The sequence below is a fragment of the Chelonoidis abingdonii genome, chromosome 6, assembly GCF_003597395.2.
Source record: "Chelonoidis abingdonii isolate Lonesome George chromosome 6, CheloAbing_2.0, whole genome shotgun sequence".
Classification (NCBI taxonomy): domain Eukaryota; kingdom Metazoa; phylum Chordata; order Testudines; family Testudinidae; genus Chelonoidis; species Chelonoidis abingdonii.
The window spans coordinates 95,518,581-95,543,981 of NC_133774.1; the positions used below are offsets into that span (position 1 = coordinate 95,518,581).

At 41.6% G+C, this 25,401-nt stretch overlaps 1 protein-coding gene across 2 annotated transcripts in view; it reads left to right on the forward strand.

Moving 5' to 3' along the window:
- Positions 1-11,906: 11,906 nt before the first annotated feature.
- The window catches only part of PUM3 (pumilio RNA binding family member 3), a 37,471-nt gene continuing 23,976 nt past the window's right edge, over positions 11,907-25,401 (forward strand). The window contains exons 1-8 of one of the 2 annotated variants that reach the window (XM_032801792.1): positions 11,907-11,973; positions 13,420-13,511; positions 15,701-15,883; positions 20,389-20,524; positions 21,121-21,196; positions 22,166-22,259; positions 22,537-22,603; positions 23,911-24,085. In XM_032801792.1, the coding sequence (XP_032657683.1) occupies positions 13,430-13,511; positions 15,701-15,883; positions 20,389-20,524; positions 21,121-21,196; positions 22,166-22,259; positions 22,537-22,603; positions 23,911-24,085 (813 nt within the window). In that variant the 5' untranslated portion in view covers positions 11,907-11,973; positions 13,420-13,429. Of the gene's footprint in view, positions 11,974-12,330; positions 12,487-13,419; positions 13,512-15,700; positions 15,884-20,388; positions 20,525-21,120; positions 21,197-22,165; positions 22,260-22,536; positions 22,604-23,910; positions 24,086-25,401 lie in introns of those variants that run through there. The other variant, XM_032801791.2, reaches the window with a different exon arrangement.

Consider the following 25,401-nt stretch of genomic DNA (forward strand, 5'->3'; position numbering starts at 1 on the left):
ATAACTATAACACCACAGACAATGCAACCTAGGATATCATCAGTGACTGAGACAGTGCCATGAGAATTTCACAGAGGTAAAAATTAAATTATAAAAAGTTAGCGAAAACTGGTTTCTGTGCTGATTGCCTCCCACCACGTAGTTAGTAGGAGCATTCCTGACAAAGTTTTAAATTTGGATTGGATATTTTTCTAAAAGACATGCTCTGGGAATTATTTTTGGGGAAGTTCTGTGGCCTGTTTTATACAAGAGGTCAGAGCAGAAGATTACAGTGGTCCTTTCTATGAATCTATGACATAAAGCTAGGCTTGGCTCTATTTTCATTTTAGCTTTGCACGCCATCTTGAAGTGTCTTGCCCAAAGAGAGACAGTGAATTGATGGCAGAGCAAGGAATAGAATCTAGGGGTCCTGGCACACAAGCCATGAGAGAACATTCCGTTGTTACCATGCTTCCTGCACTTGCCTCAGCAATTACAAACCCGTTACATCACACAGCTTTATTTATCCAGTGTGTTTCTGAGATATTCAAAAGCGTTCAGATAAATGGGAAATCGTGGGAGGGTCACAAACCCACTTCAGTTAACAGAAGTATGAATAAAGGTCAACTCATTATTTTTCCTCCACCTCCATTTACCAGTGACAATATATAATCCCATTTTGGCTAGAACGAAATGGGCAGAGGTGGTCTCCTATTGCTCAGTGCCTCCTTATGTAACTTGAAACAATTACTATTTTTAAACTTCTTGTTATCTTTACAACAGCTCTTATCCCTTCAGCTTGTTGAGTGAAGCAGAAGAGAGCGCATAGTATGTGCCCCAGTACTGTTCAGTGTTACCACTGGTTTCTTCAGATTGCAAATCAATGTCAGATTGACATAGATGCCCTGCAAGGAGCTGGTTTCCAGTATAAATATGCGAACACTGATTCCACATTTGCTACAGCCATTATATTGCAATTACAGAGTCTCTTGGCTGTGTATCTGCTGTGTTAAGGAAGAAAACGTTCAATACCTTAGATGATAATCTTACTTAGGCTCTTAATACTGTGTGCAAGAGGGCTTTCAAGCAATGCAGTGCACTTCCCTTTTCTCACTTTAGGAGGTCTCACAGATTTTTTTCTCCCCCTAGGCCAAAGACCAGCTCCCTCCTTTTCTTTTGGAAAATGTTTTAATCAAAGATTCTCGTCTATATATATTTTTTAAAAAAATACCTACATTTTGCCTATAAGATGCCCAAACATACAAACACTAATTTGTGTATGCAAAATAGGAAGGAGCCTGTTTGGTGTGCAATTATAGCAATAACACTTTTCATAGCAGTGAGATGTAATGCTATAGTCATTCGTCTGCACAAGAAATCAGCAATGTGTGTCAGTGTGTTGGGGAGATGAGACTTCACTCATATACAGAACATGCCAGAGGAAAATGTATGACACTTTGATGCAAGACATTTGTGATGGGAGCTTGTGATATTGTGAAATTGTGCCTTATTTTCAGCATGACTTCAAGCTAGTCTTTGTGCTCCTGCAATATTGATATCATTAAGATAATTACCTAACTGTGCCCATGTACCAGGTGGTGAGACACTGATATTGATAAATGATATAATTTGGCCTATATATTTTTTTCTTTTTAAATATTTACTATTTCCCTCTAAAACAGATAGGGAGGTAGAAAGGAAAATGGAGAAGGGTAGAGTGGGGGAACGTTCAGAAGAATAGTGATAACTAAGAGTGCAATTCTGTGAGATGCTGAGAAATAATATAAATGGAAATTGAAGGCATTTAGTCCACCACAGAAATTGACCCTGAGACATTGCATTGCATTAGAGAGGATTGTATATTTAATTGGAATTCTAGCTCCACCCCTCAACCCATTCTTGGGAAGTTCAGATCTAGATTTTATAAAGGGAGCCAAACTTTGCAGTGTGCGCCTCCCTCTCATTAACACGTGCTAATTGTGTAACTCCAGAAACGTAGACCATGCCAGATTAAAAAAACCAAACGTCTAGTCCTTCAAACAGTAAGAGATCCTCCCCAGATCTGCCAGTGTGCTCTTTCCATGATACAATTCCAGGATAATGAAATACCGTAGGTACTACCTTAAACAGGGGCTAAAGAATAAAGGCTGTTAGTACTGTATATAGAAGGGGAAAAAACAGCTAGAGCACTGAGTCCATCCCTGGTCCAATCTGCTCGACATATACCCAGTTGTGCTCTCAGATGCTCCCAGCAATGCCAATGGAGAAATATTTCAGGGTAGGATTGGGCCTCATAAGAATAGGCCCAAATGTGTGCTCCTGAAGGTTACACCGGCAATCTAAATAATGTGCTATAACACCTGGGGTTTAAACAGTGATGATCCTCTTGAAGTTTTGCTTCCTTTCTTGACCTTAGAATAATAATAATGAAACTTTACACATAGCCCCTTTTGTTTAAAAGTTCTTGTTCTAAAAAAAGAGAATGACTTCACCTAACAGGTAGGTTTTTTTACACCTCAAACAGTTCCTCAAAAGGAATAATGTTTTGCAAGTTGTTTCTTGGTGACGAAAGTAATAGCAAAAGAAAAAAAACAATATTGGCAACAGTAACAGAGTAATTTTTCCCCATTAAGTTAGTATATGCGTCTGTCTGTCACTTTGTATTACTTCTGTAGTCAGTTATATTTATAAGTCATATTGCAGAAGTATTTTGTGAAACTCTTGTCTTTACTTCATAGCCACCATGCTGAAGCAAGAATAATGAGAGTCGCATATATGACTATGGGATCCTTTTACATTTGGAAGTGACATAGCTATGTCTAACTCCTCTTATTAACTGAAACAGATCTGACTTTGACATTTCAGAGCCCACCATCTGTATATTATTTTAAAGATAATGGTGCCATCTGGTGGCATGTCGTATTAATTATTAGGATTTATTTTTTGTATTTCTATAGGAGCCCAAGTCATAGACCAGGACCCCATTTTGCTAGGTGCTGTATAAACACGGCACTAAAAGAGGGTCCTTACCCTAAGGAGCTTACAAACTAAATAAGAGACAAGAGAGTCATACACAGAAACAGGGGAGTAAAAGAAAACAATGAGACAATATGGGTCAGCATGAGAGGCAGTGGTCTCAGCACACCAGCAGCCTATAACCATTATCAAGATTTTTGTAGATATGATAGAAAAGGAGAGTTTTATGGACAGATTTGAAGGGGGATAATGCTTTAATTTTGCAGATATTTGTGGGGAGGTCCTTCCAAGTGTGAGGGACACTATGGGATAAAGCACAGAGGAGCTTGTTTGAAAATTTAACACAGTGGTCCGCAAACTTTTCATGTCATAACCCCCTTCCCTCCCAGGAGATGCAGTTGGGAGCTGGGGCCAGGAGTGGGGCCACGGCTCCTGGGATGGGGGGGCAGGTGGGATGGATCCCTTTCGACAGTGGCACTCCAAGGAAGGCCGGCCAGCGCGCCTCCAAAGGAAGGTGCCCCACATCCTGTTCAGGGAGACTTAGCCTCCCCTGGCCTCTTATACCTACTGCCCGTGGCCCCCACAATGGTGAGGCTCACTCCAGTAGCATCTCTGTTCTTCCATATTTCCCTCCCCCCCAAAATCTGTTTCTGTAAGGACCCAAAAAGGGATTGATGGGTGGACTAGCCCATATCCTCATTATTTTGTCCATTTAGGGCTATTTTCTGACACACCAATTTTGGTTCACTGATTTCTAGACTCACATTTTCTTGTTTATCAAACATGATCTTAACGTAGTCGTTGAGTTAGCCCTTTCTGTTTAGACTAATTCAGTCTTTGTCTCCCTTTTGTACCTTTTCCCATCAATATGTATTATTGTAGGTTATGAACTTTAACATACTTTACACAGTTGAACTCAAAGTTAGGATAAATTTGTTGGCCTGATTATCCTAACAGTGAGTTCCCTATCCACTAGGCTAAAGACTATAACAGAGAACCTCCATTTTGGTTTGGGCTCCACATGTGACTTCAGTGGCCGAACGCCTATCTTCCCAGTCTGTGAATTGCGAGCAGGGATAGGCTCTTCCCTGCAGCCCATATTAGGGCCTGGCTACACTTGCATATGTGGAGTGCTGTGAGTTAAACCAGCCCTCAGATACCGCAGCAGGGAAAGCGCTGCACTATGTTCACACTGTCAGCTGCAAGTGCACTGGTGTGGCCACATTTGCAGCAGCACTGGGAGTGGTGCGTTATGGACAGCTATCCCACAGAGCACCTCTTCCCATTCTGGCACTGTGGCTTGTGGGAAGGCGATGGGGAGGCATTCTGGCTCCTGTCCCAACACCCCGTGATGCATTGCTTTGCATCCCAGCAATTCCTCTGCTTCCGTCCACATTGGCGCCATCTTTCAATGTTTTTTGTACTGCATGCTCTCTTTTCCCTTTCGGTCTGCGGCAATGGATCCCAAACTGCTGAGGAATATGCTGATGGGCCTCACCAGCACGTCACGAACTGAAGTCAAGTTACCCCTTAAGCTACAAACTGACAGTGAGGAGTCCGACGATGATGTCAACTTGCATGATGCATACAAGATTGCTTGTGGCATTCACGGACATGCTCACCATAGTGGAAGGCCACATTCAGGGCTCGGGAAACAAGCACTGAGTGGTGGGGTCACATCATCATGCAAGTCTGGGATGGTGAGCAGTGGCTGCAGAACTTTTGGATGAAAAGAAAAGTTGGATGGAGAAAAACAACTTTCATGGGACCATATGCTGAGCTCGCTCTCATCCTGCGGCGCAATGACATGAGATTGAGAGCTGCCCTGCCGGCGGAGAAGCGGGTGGCTATTGCAATCTGGAAGCTGGCAACTCCAGACAGCTACCAATCGGTCATTAACCAGTTTGAAGTGGGAAAGTCGACTTGGAACTGTGTTGACGCAAGTTTGCAGGGCCTTTAATTGCATCCTGCTCAGAAGAACCGTGACTCTGGGTAACGTGCATGAAGTTGTGGCTGGCTTTGCACAAATGGGTTTTCCTAACTGCAGAGGGGTGATAGATGGGATGCATATTCCAATTCTGGCACCAGGCCACCTAGCCTCCGAGTACATAAATTCAAAGGGGTATTTCTCTATGGTTCTCCAGGTGCTTGTGGATCACTGTGGCCATTTCATTGACATTAACGCAGGCTGGTCTGGAAAGGTGCATGACGCATGCATCTTTCAGAACACAGGCCTGTTTAGGAAGTGGCAAGCCGGGACTTTCTTCCCAGACCAGAAGATTACCGTAGGGAAAGTCGAAATGCCCATTGTAATCCTTGGAGATCCAACATTTATTGATAAGGGATTCAGAAACTGGCATAGGGCTAACAAATGTTTTAAAAACCACCAACTGTCAAAATCTTATGTGTTGAGCTGTTCTTCATGGTCAAGTTTTAATGAAGGGAAACCTATTGATGTATTGCTGAATGAGGGCAAGCAGGCTTATCTGTCTACACAAGAAGAACAGTGCCATAACTGAAGTGTAATGGCACGACTGATTGGCATTGTTCTGTGTTTGGCAAAAGATGGGAGACCATTGAGGGGTCACAATGAAAAAGCTGACAGTTTTAAGAGAGGTTTATTTCTAAATCTTGTCAATATGCTCCAAAAATATGATCCCGTAATGGCAAAGCATGTGGAACAATCTCCTCGAAATGCTACCTATCTGAGTAATCCTATCCAAAATGATTTAATTCTGGCTTTGCACAACGTTGTGGAACAAAAGATTGTGTCTTCACTAAATGGAAAAATGGTCTCAATAATTGCTGACGACACTACTGCCTGTGGAACGATGAACAGATGTCCATTATGGTGTGGTATTTTGACAATGAAAAACAAGTTCAGTTGAACATTTTCTGTCTGTTCAGAGACTATTAACAGTTGATGCTCAGTCTGTTTTTGACCAGTTAAATGATGTCCTTGGCATTCTTAAAATTGACTGGTCATCAGTGATGTCTGTCTGTTTTGTTGGTGCATCTATCATCTCTGGATGTACTGCAGGAGTTCAAATGAAATGTAGAGAAGGAAACAGTGAAATACTCTATGTACACTGCTGTGTGCATTGTTTGAACCTTGTCCTGGTAAATGCATGCACTTCAAGTAAACAAAACAGAACTGTCTTTGATTTTTTTTTGGTGGTATTCAGACTCTTTATGCCTTCATGGAGGGGAGTCTTGTGCAACATGCAGTAATGGAGAAGATCTCACAAGAAGTAGGATCCCAGTTGAAGACTTTGAAGTCACTATCAAACACAAGATGGGCGTGCAGAGCAGAAGCAGTGGCTGTTGTAAAACAAAACTACACCATCATTTTACAAGCTTTACAAAAGATTACTGAAACAAGTTGCCTTGCTGATGCGAAAATAAAAGCCAGGGGCCATATCCATGAACTAAATTCATTCATCTTTGCCCTTCACATGATGCACCTTATTCTTCAGATGGTGGTAAAAGTGAGTAAGGCTCTTCAAGCGCCAGATCTCAACTTACTTACTGCAATGACAGGGGTTAAAAGCTTGTGTAACTCTTTGGCTGCGATAAGAAGTGGCCCAGAATATTTTCAGTCTATTTTCAATGACAGTGTGAAAATGTGTGTAGAGAATGATATATTGATTCCCCCAGTTAAGAAGAGAAAAACGTCCACTCGTATTGATGACGCATTTGAGTCCCAACATCACTTTGATACAAAAGAGGAGCAGGAGAGAATAGCTTCATTTTACCCACTCCTAGACTCAGTGATTACCAGCATTGACCAGTGATTTGAACAGGAGACTTGTAACATTGTGATTGCAATGGGAAAACTGCTGAGCTTAGACATTGGCAGGGACGATATGAGAATCATTGCCAACAAATTTAAAATGTCCTTAGATGAGCTGGAAGCTGAAGTCGGATTGCTTTGAGGTTATGAAGGACCTGTTCCTAGAGGTAGTACTACGGACACCATCAGAGAGTGGCTTGATTGGCTAAAGGAATCGGATTGGTCTTCCATGTTCCAGGCTTTTTACAAATCTATTCAATGCTTTGCAGTCTTACCTTTTACAAGCTGTTCATGTGAAAGAGCCTTTTCAAAACTAGTACATGTAAAAACCAAAGAAATACAATGTCCCAACAGCGCCTCGACTCACTTATGATTTTGTACATTGAACAATTGGCTTCATCAGTAAATTACAATGATGTGATTGAAGAATTTAAGTCCACAACACCTGGTGAGTGACGTCTCATTCTCTAGGACAGGAAGATGAAGAAACCTTAATCTGTTTTGGTCAGTTTGGGTTAGCTCATTATCTGGTTAAAGATAAAGATCATGAAAATTGACTGTATCTTTGTATACAGCTGGTTATCTCTACAGCAAAAATTTGGTATTTTGTGTCTCATTTTTTAAGTAAAGTTTAGTTATTAATTTAAAAAAAATTAAGTTTAGTTAAAATTAGTTTCTTTAGTTTGTTTGATGAAAAAAATAATGTCCTTTGTGACTGAGTATTCAATAAATGTTCATCTTTAAAAAATATATATATATATAAAATTCCCTGGGTGCACACCCTAATGAAATGTGCCACGCACGCCTATGCTGGAGGCTGAATTTGAACAACCAGAGGGCAGGGCTATTAGAGGGGCCCAGTGTGGGGCTGCAAGGATTAGGGATGCCTTGAGGGAGCAATTTGAGGCTGAAAGCCACCTGTAATGTCTGGTGCCCTGCACGGGAATGAAGTGCAGTGGTTATAATGTTAGTAGGAATCTGTGTTTGCCAGCCGGGGAGCACAGCAAGCATTATACTTCTCATAGAGGTGGATTACCTGGAGCGCTCCAACTGCGGATTCTGAGCGCTCTACATGCCTTGCCAGTGTGGATGCATCACGAGTTAGGGTGCCCGGGGCTGCTTTAATGTGCTCTAACTCGCAAGTGTAGCCAAGCCTATTCCTGTGAGAAGGATGTGGCTTAGCACGCACCTCTCTCATCAGCATCACTCATTGGCTAGCTTAGGCAGCTTCCTGCCTAGCATGCCGGTTTTTGTGGATCACCATCTAAGATACCTATTTCTCCCCATTCACTGTATAGTAGCCTAGGTGCCTAACTCAGCCTTTGTGGGTCACAGTGTTGTTCCTGTGATTATCTAGGCACCTAAAAATTAGATACCGCAAAGTTCAGTGTTGAAATGCTAAAGTTCTTTTGTGGATCGCACCCGCTGAAATTGTGACCAAAAACCTCATGCCGTATTTAGTTTGGTCATGAACATTTATATATTCTCTAAAGCACTCTTGGTCTGCTTTGTAGTGATGGGTATATGTGTGGTCATTTGGGGATTCTAGCTATACAATTTACAAATTCTGTCTCAGATTACAAACGCTGTATGTATCCTTATGAAGCTGCAAACATTTTGAAGTTACAGCCTTTTGTCTTCTCTGTTATTCTTTTGCCTCAATTTTGGACTGAAATTCCAACAGGGGTGGTGTCAAAAGGCCTAGCAATACAGGATTGTTAAATCTTGATTGTTCTCTAGTCAAGAAGGAAGCACTCTAGACAAAAGCTGGCTTCTGTCCAGAACTGGTTTGTCAGGGGAGAGGTCACTTTGGCTAACAAAGGCACCTGGCAAGGATCAGTGATCACCTGAGGAGACTGAGTAGGATGTCACTTGACAAAGGTCCCCCCCCAGCACAACACTACAAAACTTCACAACTACCATATGCCTCCCACGAGAGTTAAACTGTAACCCAGAAGGCTCACACCTTTGGGTAGAATTCTGGGAAAGGGTATATTTAAGCTATGAGGGAGGCTGCAAGATCAGCATTGAGCCATAGGAACAGATTCCAGCTGTCCAGGGGGCAGGGCCGGCTCCAGGCACCAGCTTATCAAGCAGGTGCTTGGGGCAGCCACTCCTGAGCGGGGCGGTACTTTCAGGTATTCGGCAGCAATTCGACGGAGGGTCCCTCACTCCCACTCGGAGTGAGGGACCTCCCGCTGACTTGCCACAGATTGCGATCGCGGCCTTTTTTTTTTTGGCTGCTTGGGGCAGCAAAACCCCTGGAGCCGGCCCTGCCAGGGGGGTGGAAGACAGAGGCTCTGTGCCCTGAGAGTATATCTAGAGACAACAAGACTAGGGCAGTGATTGGGATCCAGTCAGGCTCTGGAGACTTCATACAGCTAGCAGCCCAGAGGTCTGGATTCCCCTCACAAAAGTCTAGTGAACAGCTGAGAGGGGGGCACTCAACTGGGAGTATCCAGAGACTACACACTTTTTAATTTTAGAGACAGAAGAATACACTTTTGAAGCAAATGTTCAGTGAAAAAAAAATTACTTGCTTCACAGGTCCATGGATTGAAAGACAGTTCTGTTTTGTAAAGTGGTATGCACATCTATGATACTACATAACTACTACTAATCATTTTACAGTACATCCACTTCTAAAGTTATACAGTACTTAACTACTGCTGTAGCCCCAATCCTGCAGCCCTTGAATTAAATGGTGGGTTTGGTGTTTTTTGGCCATTGATTTCAGAAGGCAGAGAACTGGACCCCTAGTCCCATCACTACCTCCTCTAGTAATTTCTCTTACCTTTGGACTGGAAGTCTATTTTTTAAATGAAAATATAGGTGAATCTGTAAAACAAAAAAATTCAGTATAACTAGGGGAAATGTCTGCTTGCTGTACAACCTATTTTCTTCTTCTCTTAAGTGTGGGATGCATTTCTTTAATCACCTACTTCTTTCATCCTGGATAATATTTAGTTACACTAATTACCATGATTTAGAATATCTGTACAAATGACTAGTTCACAAGTCAAGACTGTTGCAATAATTCACTGAGGTGAAGAGCTACAGCCTCCTCCAAAGCGGAGCTCTAGATGCCTTTGACATATATTAAAAATATAAACAAAGTAATACAAACAAAAATAAAGGCAGAAGCCTCCTTAAAATTAGGAAGAGAATAAAACCACCTCCTCCAGCCACAATTCCCAAACCTCAGTGCGCAATCCCAGCCTTGGGGAAAGAGGGAAGATAAACTTTTCATTGTGTCCTTTCGGCCAACAGATCTGGGCTATTTTGGACTTAGAGCTAAATCCTGAGTTGTGCTAAGAACAGGGTTACCAGATAGTAACTGTGAAAAAATGGAACTGGGGGTGGGGGGTAATAGGCGCCTATATAAGAAAAAGTCCCCAAAAATGGGACATCTCGTCACCCTAGCTAAGCATGACACAGCTGAAGTGGGGGAAGGTAACTCTAAGCCACCTTTCCATCCCATCCTGAGACAACCAGGGACCAAAATCTCTCTCTCACACATATTTTCCCCATCTCTACATGTTCACAGTGATAGGATGGTATAGGGGAATCCTTAATTACATCTTTAAGGTAGCTTACCAACTGCTTTGCAACATAAACAGCTGGAGCTGGGGCTGAAGATTTATTCTAGCCTTAAGTGGGTGAGTGAATTCAAGATCAGGAGAATGCCCTGCTAGCAACTCTTTCTTTTAAACCAAGGGGCCACTTACTGTAACTGTGCCAGTATGGTACAAAGGGGGTGGGGTGGGGTGGGGCCTTAGAGATGCAGGCCCTTTTTTAAGCCTATTGAAGGCTTTATAGCTCAAAACCTATCTATATAAATAAAAATCCCTGCATCATAACAGTACAGATATACTGATAGTTATAGCAGAGACCTCCTGATCAAAGGATACTAAGTATATAACGTTCAGGGAAATCAAAGCAGCAGCTAAAAACTAAAACTGTATGAGTGACTTTATCTTCCCACATATTATATATGGGACATGTTTTAAAGAAGCAACTTTTCACTAACTTTAATATTGCCCCTTGGAAGTGCTAGTTTTGGAACACCCAAGGGGAGTGCCTACTTTCACTTTAAGTAACATGCAACAGGTGGTTCAAGACCTGAGTTGACCCACTACAGAATACAGACTACAGTATAATTAACTTCAGCACTCTCATGGGAAGAGTTGTACCTGACCTGAGCACTTTCAAAGAGTGATCTTTAGCAGTGGATTTATTTTTAGAAGAGAAATCAAGACAAAAAGAACCTAAAGTCAAAAGCGAGGACATTAAACTCCTCAGATTTTACACATAGGCCAGCGCTGCCCATCACAGACCACAGCAGCATGGCACACTTTGCAACAGGAAAACACTGTGTGGTTAAATGGCAATGTTCAAAGGGTTCTTCGAACCAGCCAGGGCAGAGAGACAGCCTCAGGTCAGCTCCGGGATAAGCCCAAAGTGACACGTGGGATGGAAGCGAGGGTGCAGTGAGTGGAACCAGACGGGCAATAACCAAAGGCACAAAATCAAGCCAGAGACTTATCTTTGCATGGGTGGGAAGCTGGGAGCCGGTGAGACAAACAGGCTCCCAGCACAGTGATGCTGGCATAGTTTTTACAGTGGGGGTGCTGAAGGCGGATGCCATGTAGTTGGGTTGTTTCACTACTTTATCCCGGGGGGCGGGTGCAGGCAGCAGCCCCCCAAGTCCAGTAGCTAGGCCCCAGCGTGTCCTCAAGAGGCAGGTTTTGGGGGAAGCCAAGAGCCCCCTGCTGAGAACCTGCCCGGCCGGGAACTCACACCCCGCCCGGAGTCCGCAAGTGCGCTGCGGGCCTCGCTCACCGCCCTGCCGCCGCGGCGGCATCTCCAGCTGGGCAGCTTCGACTCCCGCCTGGCTCCGCCTGTGTCGAGGTGTGGGCGGAGAAACCGACCGACCGACCAACTGCCTCGCGGCTCGGCTCGGCCCGGGCCTGCGGCAGCCGGAGTAACTCGGGGAGACACGATCCCGTCGCCAGGCTGTGCCAGTGCCAATGTGCGCGCGTGTACGCACCAAGCAGAACAAACCCCCACGCTGTGATGACCCCACCTCTTTCTGCTGCTTTACGGCAGCCTGCAACGACACTGTCGTGCCACTTCTGCTTGGCTATAATATTCCCCTTCCCCAAGCACGGTAGCCGTAAAGCAGGGGTGCGTGCAGGGGTTGCCGGAGCAGCGCACGTGTCTGGGTGAGTGGGGGCTGGAGGCTGCTGGGGGGAGGCGCCCGTTGTGTGGGTTGCGTGCGAGGAGGGGTGAGTCTCCCCCAGCCCCCGCGACCTCCCTGCTAGGCCCGGCCCGGCTCGTCCCGTCCGGCTCCACGGCGCTAGCGGGATCTTGAGGTCGCCCGTAGGGATCCCTCGGTGTCCATCTCGCGGGGGCGGGTGAGGGGACAGGGCGCACTGAGAAACTCCTGGGATACGCGCAGCGACTGGCCCGTCTGATGGGTGATACCGCGCGGGTGCCTGTGCTGACTGCGCTGAACTCCTGCGGCTCGCGAAGCCCTTAATCGCTGGCGTCTGTCACTCCCGATTTCATACCCCGCTCAGCGCCGTTCGTTCCTGGCTTCCTTACCCACGGACATCTGGGTCCTGCCTCCTGCATCTGTCCAGCAGGGCTCTGCCTTCTACTTCACCTCCCTCCTCGGTGCGTTGTGCAGCAGCCTCTAACAGGATTAATTTGGACAGGTTCAATGAATGAATGGGGTGGGTGTATTATTTTTGAGCTTCTATTAAGTACACATTATAATTATAAGTTTATTGTACTTTTTTATGCTCCAGTCCTGTAAACACTTGTGTGCTTAACCTTACTTGCATGCTTAAAGTTAAGCGCACACATTAATGTTTGCAGGATAGAGAGGTTTTATTTATGTATCCTTGTCCTATTCTCACTTCCTTATTTGCATTTATTCTAAGTTGTCAGTCTTAACTTAGTTCTGAGCTCTTCAGGGCAGAGACTTTAAGGTGCCTGCTGTACTCTTGGACACAGTACAAATAATAAACACTTCGTAAACAAGGTTTTATATATAGTTTGCTTTTACTTCTGCCCCCATCCTGCATTTAACTGCAGGATCTGGACCTTTAGGAGTGAAAACAGATGATGTCTCCCTAAAATATGGAAGTACAGAACAGGTGGTTCAAGCAGTGACCTCCTGATCAAAGGATACTAAGTATATAATGTTCAGTGATAAAACATAGCATTTATTTAGTGTTCAGCCTGATGTTATACAAAACATATTCAAAAATACTCAGTTATAGCATTTTATCATTCCTATTAAAAACAGAGGTATTTAACATGGAGAATTTTTGGTGAACGGAAGAATACCATTGACCATGAACATTATGGGATACTTAGGCAAGCAGCTGTATTAAGTTAACCTGGTTTGGTAATCAGATTCACAAATGATTACAAGAGAAATGGGAAACTAAATTTATAATGAGAAAAGTACTAGTTAGAGATACAAAATTATAAATTATTGCCACAGTCTATTACTACTTGTTTTCTTTTGTCAGTTCTGTCATATAGCTTATGACAAAGGATTTTTTTTTAAAGTTAGAGAAGTCATTATGCTCTTGAGCTAAAACAGACACATCCATTCATGGTCCCCAACAAGTTGTGCCTCTTTTTCTGTTTTTCAGTGTCACTGCTATGGAAGCCAAAGGTGAAAAGAGATTCACGGGGAAAAATGGAAGAGCACCGCAAAGAAAACATAAATTTAAAAAAGACAATAGTAAGACTGCAAAGAATAATATTTCATAAAACTGTTTGTATTGAAGGGTGGAGAATGCAACAGGTGCAACAAACTCAAATTCATCTGCATAAGTGGGTTAATCATACGAACAATACGTTAAATATAATAATGAAAATGAGGAGCTGAGATGGCGCAAGTGGGCTATGTGTGCAAACCCTTCAACTTTGAAAATCTGATCCAAAATACTATATTGGGTTAAAATTGAATATGTTCTCATTTTAATCCACATTTTCCCAAGTTGCCACCTGTGCTGAAGAATGTAGTTGCTTTGCATTCTATACTTAAGAGAGTCTCTCATAACTGGAATAACAAAACTGCTACAAGATAGGATTGAGGCACTTTAGGGAACTGTAGCTCAAGCTAGGGTTTGTCTCTTCACTTTCACATTCATACATGGCCTATTTTTATTAATTGCGAGGGGGGAAATATTCAGCATTATCACCAGATGGCAAATTAATGATATAAAGCTGTTTCACTATGCAAATACCATGAATAATTAATATGAGCAAGAACAGAGTCCTTTATTAGGTTCAGGAAGCATAAATCTAAAAAATCCATTGACAGTTATTTTCTCTAAGGCTACATTGCACTTTTGTCGATAAAACTTTTTCGGTTAGGAGTATGAAAAAACCTATACCCCTCACCGACAGAAGTTTTGCTGATGAAAAGAGCTGGTGTGGACAGAGCTTTGTCAGCTGCCACCACTCATTGAGGGTGATTTTATTTTGCTGGCAGGAGAGCTCTTTCCTGCTGGCAAAGAGTGGCTACACAGGAGACCTCAAAGGTACACTGTAGGCATAGCCTAGGTTTAAATTTTTTTAAAAAAAGAAAAAAACAACCTAATTGTGCAACTGAGAGGATGAGTTGCATATAAGATCTCTGTACTTTCTTCCCATGTTCTAAGTGCCTACTTGCTCACAATTTTTGCTGTCTCTTAACTGAATACCACAGTTTTTATAGAGGCTTTTAATAAACAGAAAAGAGGAGAAATTACCCTGTTGAAATGTATACATGTTGTGTTCCTGTATTTTGTTGTCATAGCTGTCAGACTGGACCTTTAGAGGATGTGTAGATTTACCACAATTTCCTTTGCAACCATCACACAAAACATTTAGCCATTTTATGCCGTTTGTACCTGGTTGCTTTCATTGGTAGAAGTTTTCTGAACATCCAAGAGTGAGCAATTACCATGCCTTGTATCTAGAGTTACCAGATACAAGCCAGAGATAAACTAACGTGCATGCATTCACACTATACCAATTAGACTACATGTGTTCTTCAGATAGTTTGTTTATAGGTGTTTGCAGGACTGGGGGCCTTAGATTTCAGAGGCAGTGAAACTCTTACTACCAATAAGACAGCTTTGTTCCTTTAGAATTATCCTCTGTTCACCTTTGGTATTGCATTGCATCTATATGAAGGATTTAGGGCAAAAGTAGAAGGATCATAAGGCTATGATGAAAAGGCTAGGTGGGTGGGATATAAAATTGTTATAGATTAGTAAGACAGCTGGGGTCTTTTCAGGATCTGATTTTTTTTTTTATACATATGTATATATAATATTCTGTGTCCGCATGCATGGATTTTGGTGTATTATGCACAATCTAATTGTTACAAAATAATTATTAAAACATTTAATAGTAAAAGAAACTTGGAAAATAACATCAGTCCTGGGATTGTGTCCTTTTCAATCTACCGTATATACTCGTTCATAAGCCGAATATTTTTGGTAAAAAAGTGACACATCAAAGAGTGGAGGTCAGCTTATAAATGGATCTGCACCAAAATTTGATGATTTTAAACTCTATGGAATCATTGAATTGAATATTACATTGTCGTTTTGTTTACCTGGAGCATCTGCAGGCATGGAGCCCCTGAGCCCCCTGTGGCTGCAGTTTGCAGTTCCCAGCCAGTGGGAGCTGCAGGAAGTGCAAACCACAGCCACTGGGAGCTGAGGGGCTCTGTGCCTGTGAACACTCCAGGTAAACAAAACGTCCCAACCCTGATAGGCCGGGAGCCAAAGTTTTCCAACCCCTGAAATCTAGGGTCGGCTTATGAAAGGGTCATACAGTTTTTGCTATTTTTACCTATCCATTATGGGGGGTCGGCTTATAAATGAACGGGCCAATGAACAAGTATATATGGTAATTCTTTTTTGTTCTGCATAGATTCTGGTCCACCAAAGAAGTTTCACAGCAAAGGAGGTGAAAAAGGAAAGCCTAAGTTCAGATCCAAGAAATCTGAGAAAGGAAACAAAAAACTTGGTAAGGCAAGTGTGAAACAATTCAAGAGTAAGCAGCAACCAGAAAAGTTCACTAAGAAGAGAAAACTCCAGGAGGCTAATGAGGGGGGTGAGTATATTGTTTTTTTTTTTCCTTTTGAAGTGATATATCATCTGTAAAGTATACTCTTACAATAATATGGAAGCATATTTTCTTTCAACAATATATATTCTAAAATATGTTAATAGATTTAAGTGGGATCAGGGCTATGGTATAAGTGCCTTGATTTGTGTGAGATTGTAGAAAAGGCTTTTTAACTGTATGAGTTGACTGTTCTCTGTTGTAATCACCAGAGACATAAGTAATTAGGTCATGCTTGTGCCCCTGTTATCCTGAAAACCCCATAGTAGAAATTTGAGATAGGCATGATCACAAATATACGAGGAACCAAGCTGCCTGCACTGGAAATATAGTGGGAGAAGGGGATTGTCTTACTACTCTTTTCAATACCCTCCTATATTATCACCAACTTCCACAGTATTTCTAATACTAATAAAACTCTAACTATAAAATATGCTACTCTGTTGGACTTCCCATGGAAAATGTTATTTCAGTTAATTTAAACTGATTATAAGTCACATGACCCACAGTCTGTGGCAGTGAAAATTCCAGTTTAACATAGGCAGTCCACCAGTAAACTAAACTTATCGACTAATTTCTTGGTATGATGGCATAAGCTAGGGGTGGGCAAACTACAGCCTGGGGGTCGCATCCAGCCCGCCAGGGGAGCGGGTCCAGGGCTTGCCCTGTTCCGGCACTCCAGCTGGGGGAGTAGGATCAGGGGCTTGCCCCACTCTGTGTGGCTCCCGGAAGCTGCCCGTGCCTCCGCTAGGAGCCAGAGGGGAAACATGCTGCTGCTTCTGGGAGCTCCTTATGGTAAGTGCTGCCTGGAGCGTCCACCCTGATCCTCTCCCATGCCCAAACCCTCCTGCCCCAGCCCTGATCCCTCTCCTGTCCTCTGAACCCCTCGGTCCCAGTCTGGAGCACCCTCCCGTACCCTGAACTCCTCATTTCTGGCCTCACCCCAGAGCCCACACCCTAACACCTAATTTTGTGAGCATTCGTGGCCTGCCATACAATTTCCATACCCAGATGTGGCCCTCGGGCCAAAAAGGTTGCCCAGCCCTGGCATAAACTGATGCATAATAGTTTGTAGTGTAATAAATAACTTCAAGTAATAAATGACTAAACTAAAGCTGTGACTATTTCTATCATCTGCCTTTCAACCTTACTGATTATTTTTACACAGATCTGATAAAGGCCATTTGGAGATGGTCTCCTTTTGAGGAAGGGACCCCCCCCCTCCATTTAATACAAGAGCACCAGCTGCTGACTAACCACTGGTGTTGGTGTCAAAATGTAAAAGTTATCAGTTTTTGTCTTGTATTGTACTTCTAACAATCATAGCCAAAACTTGAAGAACAAAGGCATTTCTTTTCCATTTGTACTGTTGGTCTGTAGGCCTATAGCATTTATTCACCAGTTCAATCAGTGTTTTATACTGGATGTTTCTGCATTTTTGTAAATTTATTTTTCTGTGTATGTGCAAATACAGACACTTTTTAGTAAATATTTAGTTCTGTCACTATTTTAATAGTTTCATAACTCTCTGGTTTTGGTGTCTCTTAATGAGAGCTGTCATTTGATTGCTGCTTCCCACAGGCGTACAGTTCTGCATGTAAAGGGTTGTCACAAATGAAGTGTGGCTTAATAATTGAGGGAAACTGGAGGCTCATACAATAACATTAAAGTTCTGTTTTATAAGTTTTTTCACTGTTTTAACTTCGATTTAGTTTGGGGAATACTCCTGTTTTTTTAAAACTATAGAAATAGAGGTGATGGTCGAATTAAATCAGAGTTACATTGATTTTTTTAATAGATTTTATCTTTAAGCCTTCAGTCGTGCTCATTCGAATTTCAGGCATCACTTCAGTTGTCACTAACTATATCAAGAGACTGTCAGTTTTCTATTAACTTTTCTCTTATTTGCTCACTTCTGTTTTTTAAAAAAATAGTGATTTATTCCGAGACACAAACTGATTCTTGGGGCTGATCTACACTGGGGAGGGGAGGGTCGATCAAAGATAGGCAACTTCAGCTACGCTATTTGTGTAGCCAAAGTTGAAGTATCTTAGTTTGACTTACCTGGCCGTCCTCATGGCGAAAAGTTGACTGCCGTGGCTCCCCCGTCAACTCTGCTTACTCCTCCTGCCGAGGTGGAGTACGGGCGTTAATTTAGGGATCGATTTGTCGCGTCTAGATGAGACGTAATAAATCGATCTCCGATAGATCGATTACTACACGCTGATTCGGCGGGTAGTGTAGACGTGGCCTAAAATACCTTGCGTAAATTGCTGTCCTTTAAAAAAGGGAAGACTTGGTATTTTGGAGAAAAATGAATAGCGTAGTGCTAAACTGTTAAACGGTTTATTGTTAAGAGAGTGAGCGTTTGATTCATCCATTCGGTTGGGCTTCAATTGAACAGTGCTAGTTAGCATGTCTTGCCCCCTGACTTTTCACTTCTGTGAATCTGTATTGTATATAGTGATTAATTTTGCTACGAGATGATTAAAGCTAAAAGCAAACATTAGTCAACTTTTTGTGCACCTTGAAGTTCATTTATGACATCTCATATGAAGAATCCTTTTAAAGTAATAATCTTGCTGTGCAGCAGTCTTTAGCCACTATATAGTAAAAGCTCCTAATGAATCCCACTGAATGAAAGGATTAAGCATGCAAGAAGGCTTTACATATAAAGTCGCAGTGGGTAATTGTTAGAGCTGGTCTACTTAAATCTATAAATGAACTCCTCTGTCGAGAATCTTTTTTTGTTCGTTTCCAGTGCTTTACATACTTGAAAACATCTTGAACAGATTCCAGCTAAAGACATTAACATGTTAATAGGAACAAATTTTAAGAGACGAAATCTGTATATAAGAAGACTTGTCATTTATTAGAGGGCAGTAGATCATAAACTGATTGTGCCCTTTAGTTTCACATTTTTCCTCTTTTGAATATTTATTTTTTATCTATATTCCTTCATAAAGGAGGGTGCCAGTGGTAATGATCAGAGGCAGGAGTAGTGTTCGCAGTTGGGAATTAATTCTTTTCTAGCACAACATTTTTGAATTCTGACAGTTTCTCTCAAGGATGTGAAAGGCAAGAACCCCACTAAGTTTAATTTTTGTGGGCATATGCTCCTTGTTGTCTAAGAGATCACAAAAAAACGGTGATTTAAGTTTTTCTCACTTTTGGGGGGTGGGGAGTAAGGTGAGAATGGGGGATATGTTGAGCCACATTCTGATGCAGATGGATGGTAGGTGTATTCTGGGTCAGAATTCATCCCATTAAGACTTTAACTTACCTCTATCCTTTGTCAAAGCTTTCAGAATAACACGGCAGTTGTCTTGCTCTTCCAGTATCTGATATCTCCCAGGCAGAAGCTGCCAGATCTAGCAAGTCACCGGCGATGCAGTTCACAAAGGGGGCTACAACTGATCATTACAGTGCCTGATTATTAGACTACCTGCCTCCTTGTGGAATGCACAAACCAAAATTAGGTAGCCAGATTCCTTATACAATGCATGGGGAAGGTTAGATGCCTAAAAAGAGGGATTCACAAAAGTCGTCATGCTGAGGGTGGAGCTGCCTAAGCTAGCCAGTAGGAAATGCGGAGGACAGGGTTTGGTCTAAACCCTGCTTCTCAAAAGGAGTTAGGTGCTTAAATCCAGGCCAAAGGATGGCACCTCCCTCCACTCATGATTCACAGCAGTGAACTCTCCTGGAGTAGGCACTTAAGCCATGGCTCAAGAAGAACTCAATAGCCTAGTGGCTAGAACACATGCCCAGGGTGTGGGAGACAATCTCCATTTGCCGAGGGTTTAATCTCAACTCTGACTGAGTTGAAGTGGGGACTTAAACCCAGGTCTCCCACCTCCCAGGTGAGTTCCCTAATCAGTAGGTTTTGGGATATTGTGCAGCGGATCTCTCTCAGCCTCTCCTGCTGAAGATGTTCCACTTTGTATGAATGCTTCGATATTCAGAGAGCTACAGACTCTACCTGGGAAGTGGGAGACAAGGTACCATCCCTGCTCTGATGAATACTGATGACCATCACTACATCCTTCATTTTGTGTGGAGCCCTGTCAGATAGATGTGCTTTAAAGCAGCCTCTAAGCACACTTATTGGATCAGTACCTGTAGGTGAAGGCTGTGAGTCCCCATCCCACCAGGGATTAGGCATGATTGCCACTTTTGTCAGTGGAAACACAGGCTTCTACAGTTAGGTGGCAGCTGAGCAGGGGTTTTGTGAATGCCACTGGCACCTAAATGTTGGTCTTAGACAACTAAAGAGTGCAGTTCAGTTCTCAAGTCCCCCTGTGAATCCCACCCCAAGTGTTTAGTATGTATTCACCCTTTCAGATTAGCTAGCTAGGCAGTCATGGTAGATGCTCAGCTCATGTCAATTGCCATAGCTCTATTGAGTTCATTGGACACCAGCTGAGGATCTGCCCCCCAATCTCCAATAGAAGACTATTACTTTGTTATAAATAATGTTTTGTTTTTATCATCAGGGTCAGCACCTAAGAAGCCTAAATGGAGTGATTTTAAAAAGAAAAAGAAGGAATTAAAGCAGAGCAGACAATTAAATGACAAAACAAATTATGATGTAATCATCAAATCAAAACAGATATGGGAAAGTGTGAGAAGGTAATAATGGCTCTATTTTTCATACAGTTCTTTTTAATTATTTTTCATACAGTTCTTTTTAATTATTACTCATGCAGTGGTGATGCGTTGCTCATTCTATCTTCGATGTCTTCATGAATGGGTATGCTTGTATTTCTCCAAGTAAATTCCATGAAGAGATTATAATCTAATTAGCTTGAATTAGAATTCTCTGGCGGTCTCAAGTTAAATTTTGATGGCTGATAGTAGAAATAGTCTTGAGGCACCTGGGTTGATCTTGGTAAAAGTGTGTAATCATAATAATAGGCATAAATTCAGGGGAGATCATTTAGATTAAGATAATCTGAGGCCTGATCCTGTAAAATGCTCAGAACCTTAGAGTCCCACTAGCTGAGTCTCTTTGAAATTTTATGATCTACCCTTACCCTTAGGAAGTGAAATATACTTATGCTTCTGGCCAGGACTTTCATAAATGGGTACCTAAACGTGGATTTGTGGGAGTTCATTTAAAAAAAATTTTTTTTGTCCGCCTTGCTCATGACTTCCAGTTATTTTTGTATTTCCAAAAAGCTGCTTTCTCATCTAAGATTCTCCTGCTTGTCTGTTTTTGTTTGTAGGAAAAACTGTGACAAGGAGAAGCGACAGAAGCTAATAAATGAACTACATAAACTGCTTCAGGGGAAAATTAAAACTGTAAGAAAAATACAGTAACACGTAATTTAAAACTCAGTGTGCAAGTTAATAAATCCGCTTTTTTGAATAATGAAAAAGTGTGTTGCACTAAATGACCTTGTGAACCATACAGTACAACCCTATTTATCTAGAAGCTACAGGGGACATTGAAAATATCCAGATAGAACTAGGTTTCAGCGAATGAAGACATTGGGTTTGAAAAATTGCACTCTATGCTCCCAGTCTTTTAGGATAATAGTGACAGGAAAACTTTGCTGATCAGGTGGCTTTAGCAGCCAGCATTCTAATCTCTAAAATTCCCATTGAGTGTAAGTGAACTTTGGTTAACTTGCAGTTTCAGTAAGAGTTGTACTTGTAGTGGATTTTTGCGTTTGATTTTCTTAAAAACCCTTCACCAAAGTTAATGCCCTGGTGCACATTTCTACCATTACATTTTAAATACTAACAGTCTCATTATTTTTACTTCACTTTTTGGGTGTGTATGTTCACTGTGAATTGTAGTGAAGCAGAGTCAACTATTGGGTTTTAAAGTGAATTGAAATTGTGGCTGCTCGATGCTACCTACTTTGTTAGATTGAGCATCCTGATCATATTGTCTTGTGCTTGGGTGAGACTGCGTGACTGTTGTCCCTGTGAGAGTCTCAAGAAAACAGGATGTGCATCTCATGGGGCTGTTCCAGTCAATAAAATATTCAATATTTTTGGTACATATTTACAGATGATGGCAAAACTTTCCTTTCCCTGCTGTAGCAGGTATTGATTGTAGTCTGTTTGGTAAAGAAATACTGGAGCAATGAAAACTGTTAAAACTGCACTTAGTTTAAAACTTGTTTGTTTCTTTATAATGTATTGTATTTATATAGCATCTTTTTGCCATGGCATCCTACATGCTGCATAAAACTATGCTCTTAACAGAGTAAATGCAATGTCACACGAAAGGCTGGGATAATAAAAATGGTTATCTTACAGATGGCATTTGCACATGACTCAACACGAGTTATCCAGTGTTTCATTCAGTATGGTAATGACAAGCAAAGGCAAGAGACATTTGAAGAATTAAAAGGTATTTTTCCTTTTTATATTGTATTTGCTTTGGAAATTGGCACTGTTTTATATAATGTAGCTCTCCTTAATGTATTTCTTTGCTCCCAAAACACTATTGCTACACATGTTTGAGTTACTTTTTTCTCTTTAGGTGTCACTTTCTGATAAATTAATTCCTTCTTGAGTGCAAAAGGTCACTGAGCAATGGCTTTTAGTTTCCTTTTGTAGGAAAGGAAACAAACATGCAGTTTCAAAGGGTGATAAAAACTAACTGCTATTTTTCTTTTCCTCCTTAGATAGCCTACTAGAATTGAGCAAATCCAGATATTCCAGAAATATTGTAAAGAAGTTTCTTATGTATGGGTGGGTATGAAGAAGTAAACCAGTCTTTATATTTTTTTTTCTTACATATATTGTTAATTTTGGAATGTGAATGTACTTTTTTATTATTAATCTGTGTATCGTGAATAGTAGCTTTGGCCCAGGCTGTCCCCTCCATGTGAAATTATCTTGGTAGTGTATTTGGGAATGAGGATTGCCTACCTGCTGTCCATAATACCGTCTCCTTGTCACATGGTAGGCTTTCTCTCCTCAGAAATTCTGAACAGCAAATAAAAAAAACAGACTACAAGTGTAAAAGAGAGGGAGGAAAAACACACTCAAAACCTTCCCTTGTTTAATATATAATAAAGTCCTTGAAAGAAATACCCTTCCCTTTGTCAAGGTTACAGTAGTGCAGAAAAATGTGTTGTCCCCCCATGCAGAGTTTATCCAAAGTCTTCTAAAATAAATGTGCACCCCTACTGTGGAACAAGGAGCTTTCTGTTTGTCCTTAGCTTGCTCTGCCCTTTCTCTGGTAGACAAACTGTCACTGATCATTTTCTTCTTCTGTTTCCATCAGCTAGGTTTATGGAGCTTAGCTGTGGCCTGGTCTAGACTTAAAACTTAGGTTCACATACCTACGGGTGAAAAATCCACCCCCAACCTGCTGACTTAACTCCTGGTATAGATGCAGCTAGGTTGATGGAAGAATGCTTCCGTTGCTTTATCCACTATCACTCGGGCAGGTTTCCTACAGTGACGGAAAACCCCCTTCTGTCTCTGTAATCTGCATTTGCACACAGGTTTATGTTGACTAGCTGTGGCACCTGTAGCGTAGGTATGGCCCATGTGCTCCTCACCCTTCCCTCTCTGCTTCTACACTATTGCAGAGCTGACAGGAAAACAAAAGGTTGAATGAGAATGCCTATGGATCCAAGACACAGCCACCAAAAGGCACCAGATGACTCAGATGGTTAACACACCCTGTCAACATACCTATTCAGTCCACACACTTCCAAGCAAAGATCTTAAGTTGCAGTTAATGGCGCTTGAAGTAGCGCTGACTGAGGGTGGACTCCCTTCATATCTGTGGATGCTAGTGAGAAGCTCAGGGGGACTCAATTGCAGTGCTACTGTTATCACCATGGACATGAGCTTTTTGTTCGCTTTTCTAACTGTATTTTCAAAGTAGGTATTTAGTTAAGGTCCCAGGTGTAGATACCTGTCATTGTTGTCTTATTGTGCTAATACTTAATCACTTAAATATATACATTTCCAAAAATAAAGCTAATAACATCTCTTTTCCCTAATCTCCTCTCTCTTGGTGTCCATCTTTACACGTGGTACAGAACAAAACCACAAGTTGCAGAAATAATTAAAAGCTTTAAAGGTGAGGTAAAAAAAATGCTCCGTCATTCTGAAGCATCTGCTGTGGTAGAGTATGCATACAATGATAAAGCCATTCTGGAGCAAAGGAACATGCTAACAGAAGAGCTCTATGGGAATACGTTCCAAGTTTACAAGGTAATGTTTGGTCCTTCCTCCGCTTCTAGTCTATGATATTTTGTTCATGGTGTTACTGTTACATTCCCTTATCTGTTAGCCTTAAATTAATTTATGTCCCGAAGGATGGCCCACCTGTAAACTTGTTTTTCATGTTTCAGATTCATGTTCAATAGCACATTTCCATTATATATAATGGGTTTTTGCTTTCATTTAACTTAGGCTGGGATTTTTCAAAGGAGCGTAAGTAAAATGGGCACCCAAATCCCTCAAGCTCCTTTGAAAATCTCATCCCTCGTTGACTTAACTGACTTCCCCGTCATCCTAGTCAACACCAAATCTATTATGTAAGTGACAAAAGTAACCTTTTAACTTGTCCAATGTGAAGTTAGTAAATTAACCTAGAGTGGAAAAAAATCAACCATAAACTAGCCAAGCATTTAGAAAATAACATTTGAGAGAAATTTTGCTTCCTGATACAAAATCTATTAGATATATAAGAAAAATTACCACTTGCATTTACTACTCTGATTCAGATATATTTAAATTTAAGAAAAACTTGTCTTCTGAGCCAATAGGATTTATTTTCCCTTGACAAGTCATCTTTTTATTTGTGTTACTAAAATCTTTTGCGTCGTCCTCAGAGATGTGCATATTTTCCCCTGGCTATGAATATGTAATGTTAGCTGGGAATAAAACAGAACCCTAAAGATATAAATTAAGCATGCAGTGTACTTTTTTTGTCCCCCCTTCCTCTCCCAAATTGCCTGCGCAACAGTTGCGAGTATGTTCTTAGTTTGAAATTCAATATGTTTACCCTTATGTCTTTAAATTGCAATAATTACTCTTTTTATCCTAATGTGTGGGAACAAAAGTAACACATGTTCACGTTAGAGAAGGAGCACTGGAAAAAAGGTTTGTTAAGAATTCTAAGGTTTCCAGACTTAAGGGTGTGGGAGTCAATTCTCTACACAGACACCAGATTTAACAATTGACCAGGAAAATCATTTCACTTTCTTCTGATGCCAAGAATCCTAATATTGCAAGACCTTAGTTCTTCAAAGCTTTGGTTTTATAATGATTTATAGCATACTCCTTAATAATGACTTCCAGCTCTTTTTTCCCCTTCCTTTTAATGAGATGCCAGTCACTGGAACATTCTGTCTTATCAGCTGGCTCTGCTAAGAGCAGCTTCTCTCTGCAGATGACACTAAACTGGGAGGAGTGGTAGGCACGCTGGAGGGTAGGGATAGGACACAGAGGGACCTAGACAAATTAGAGGATTGGACCAAGAGAAACTTGATGAGGTTCAATAAGGACAAGTGCAGAGTCCTGCA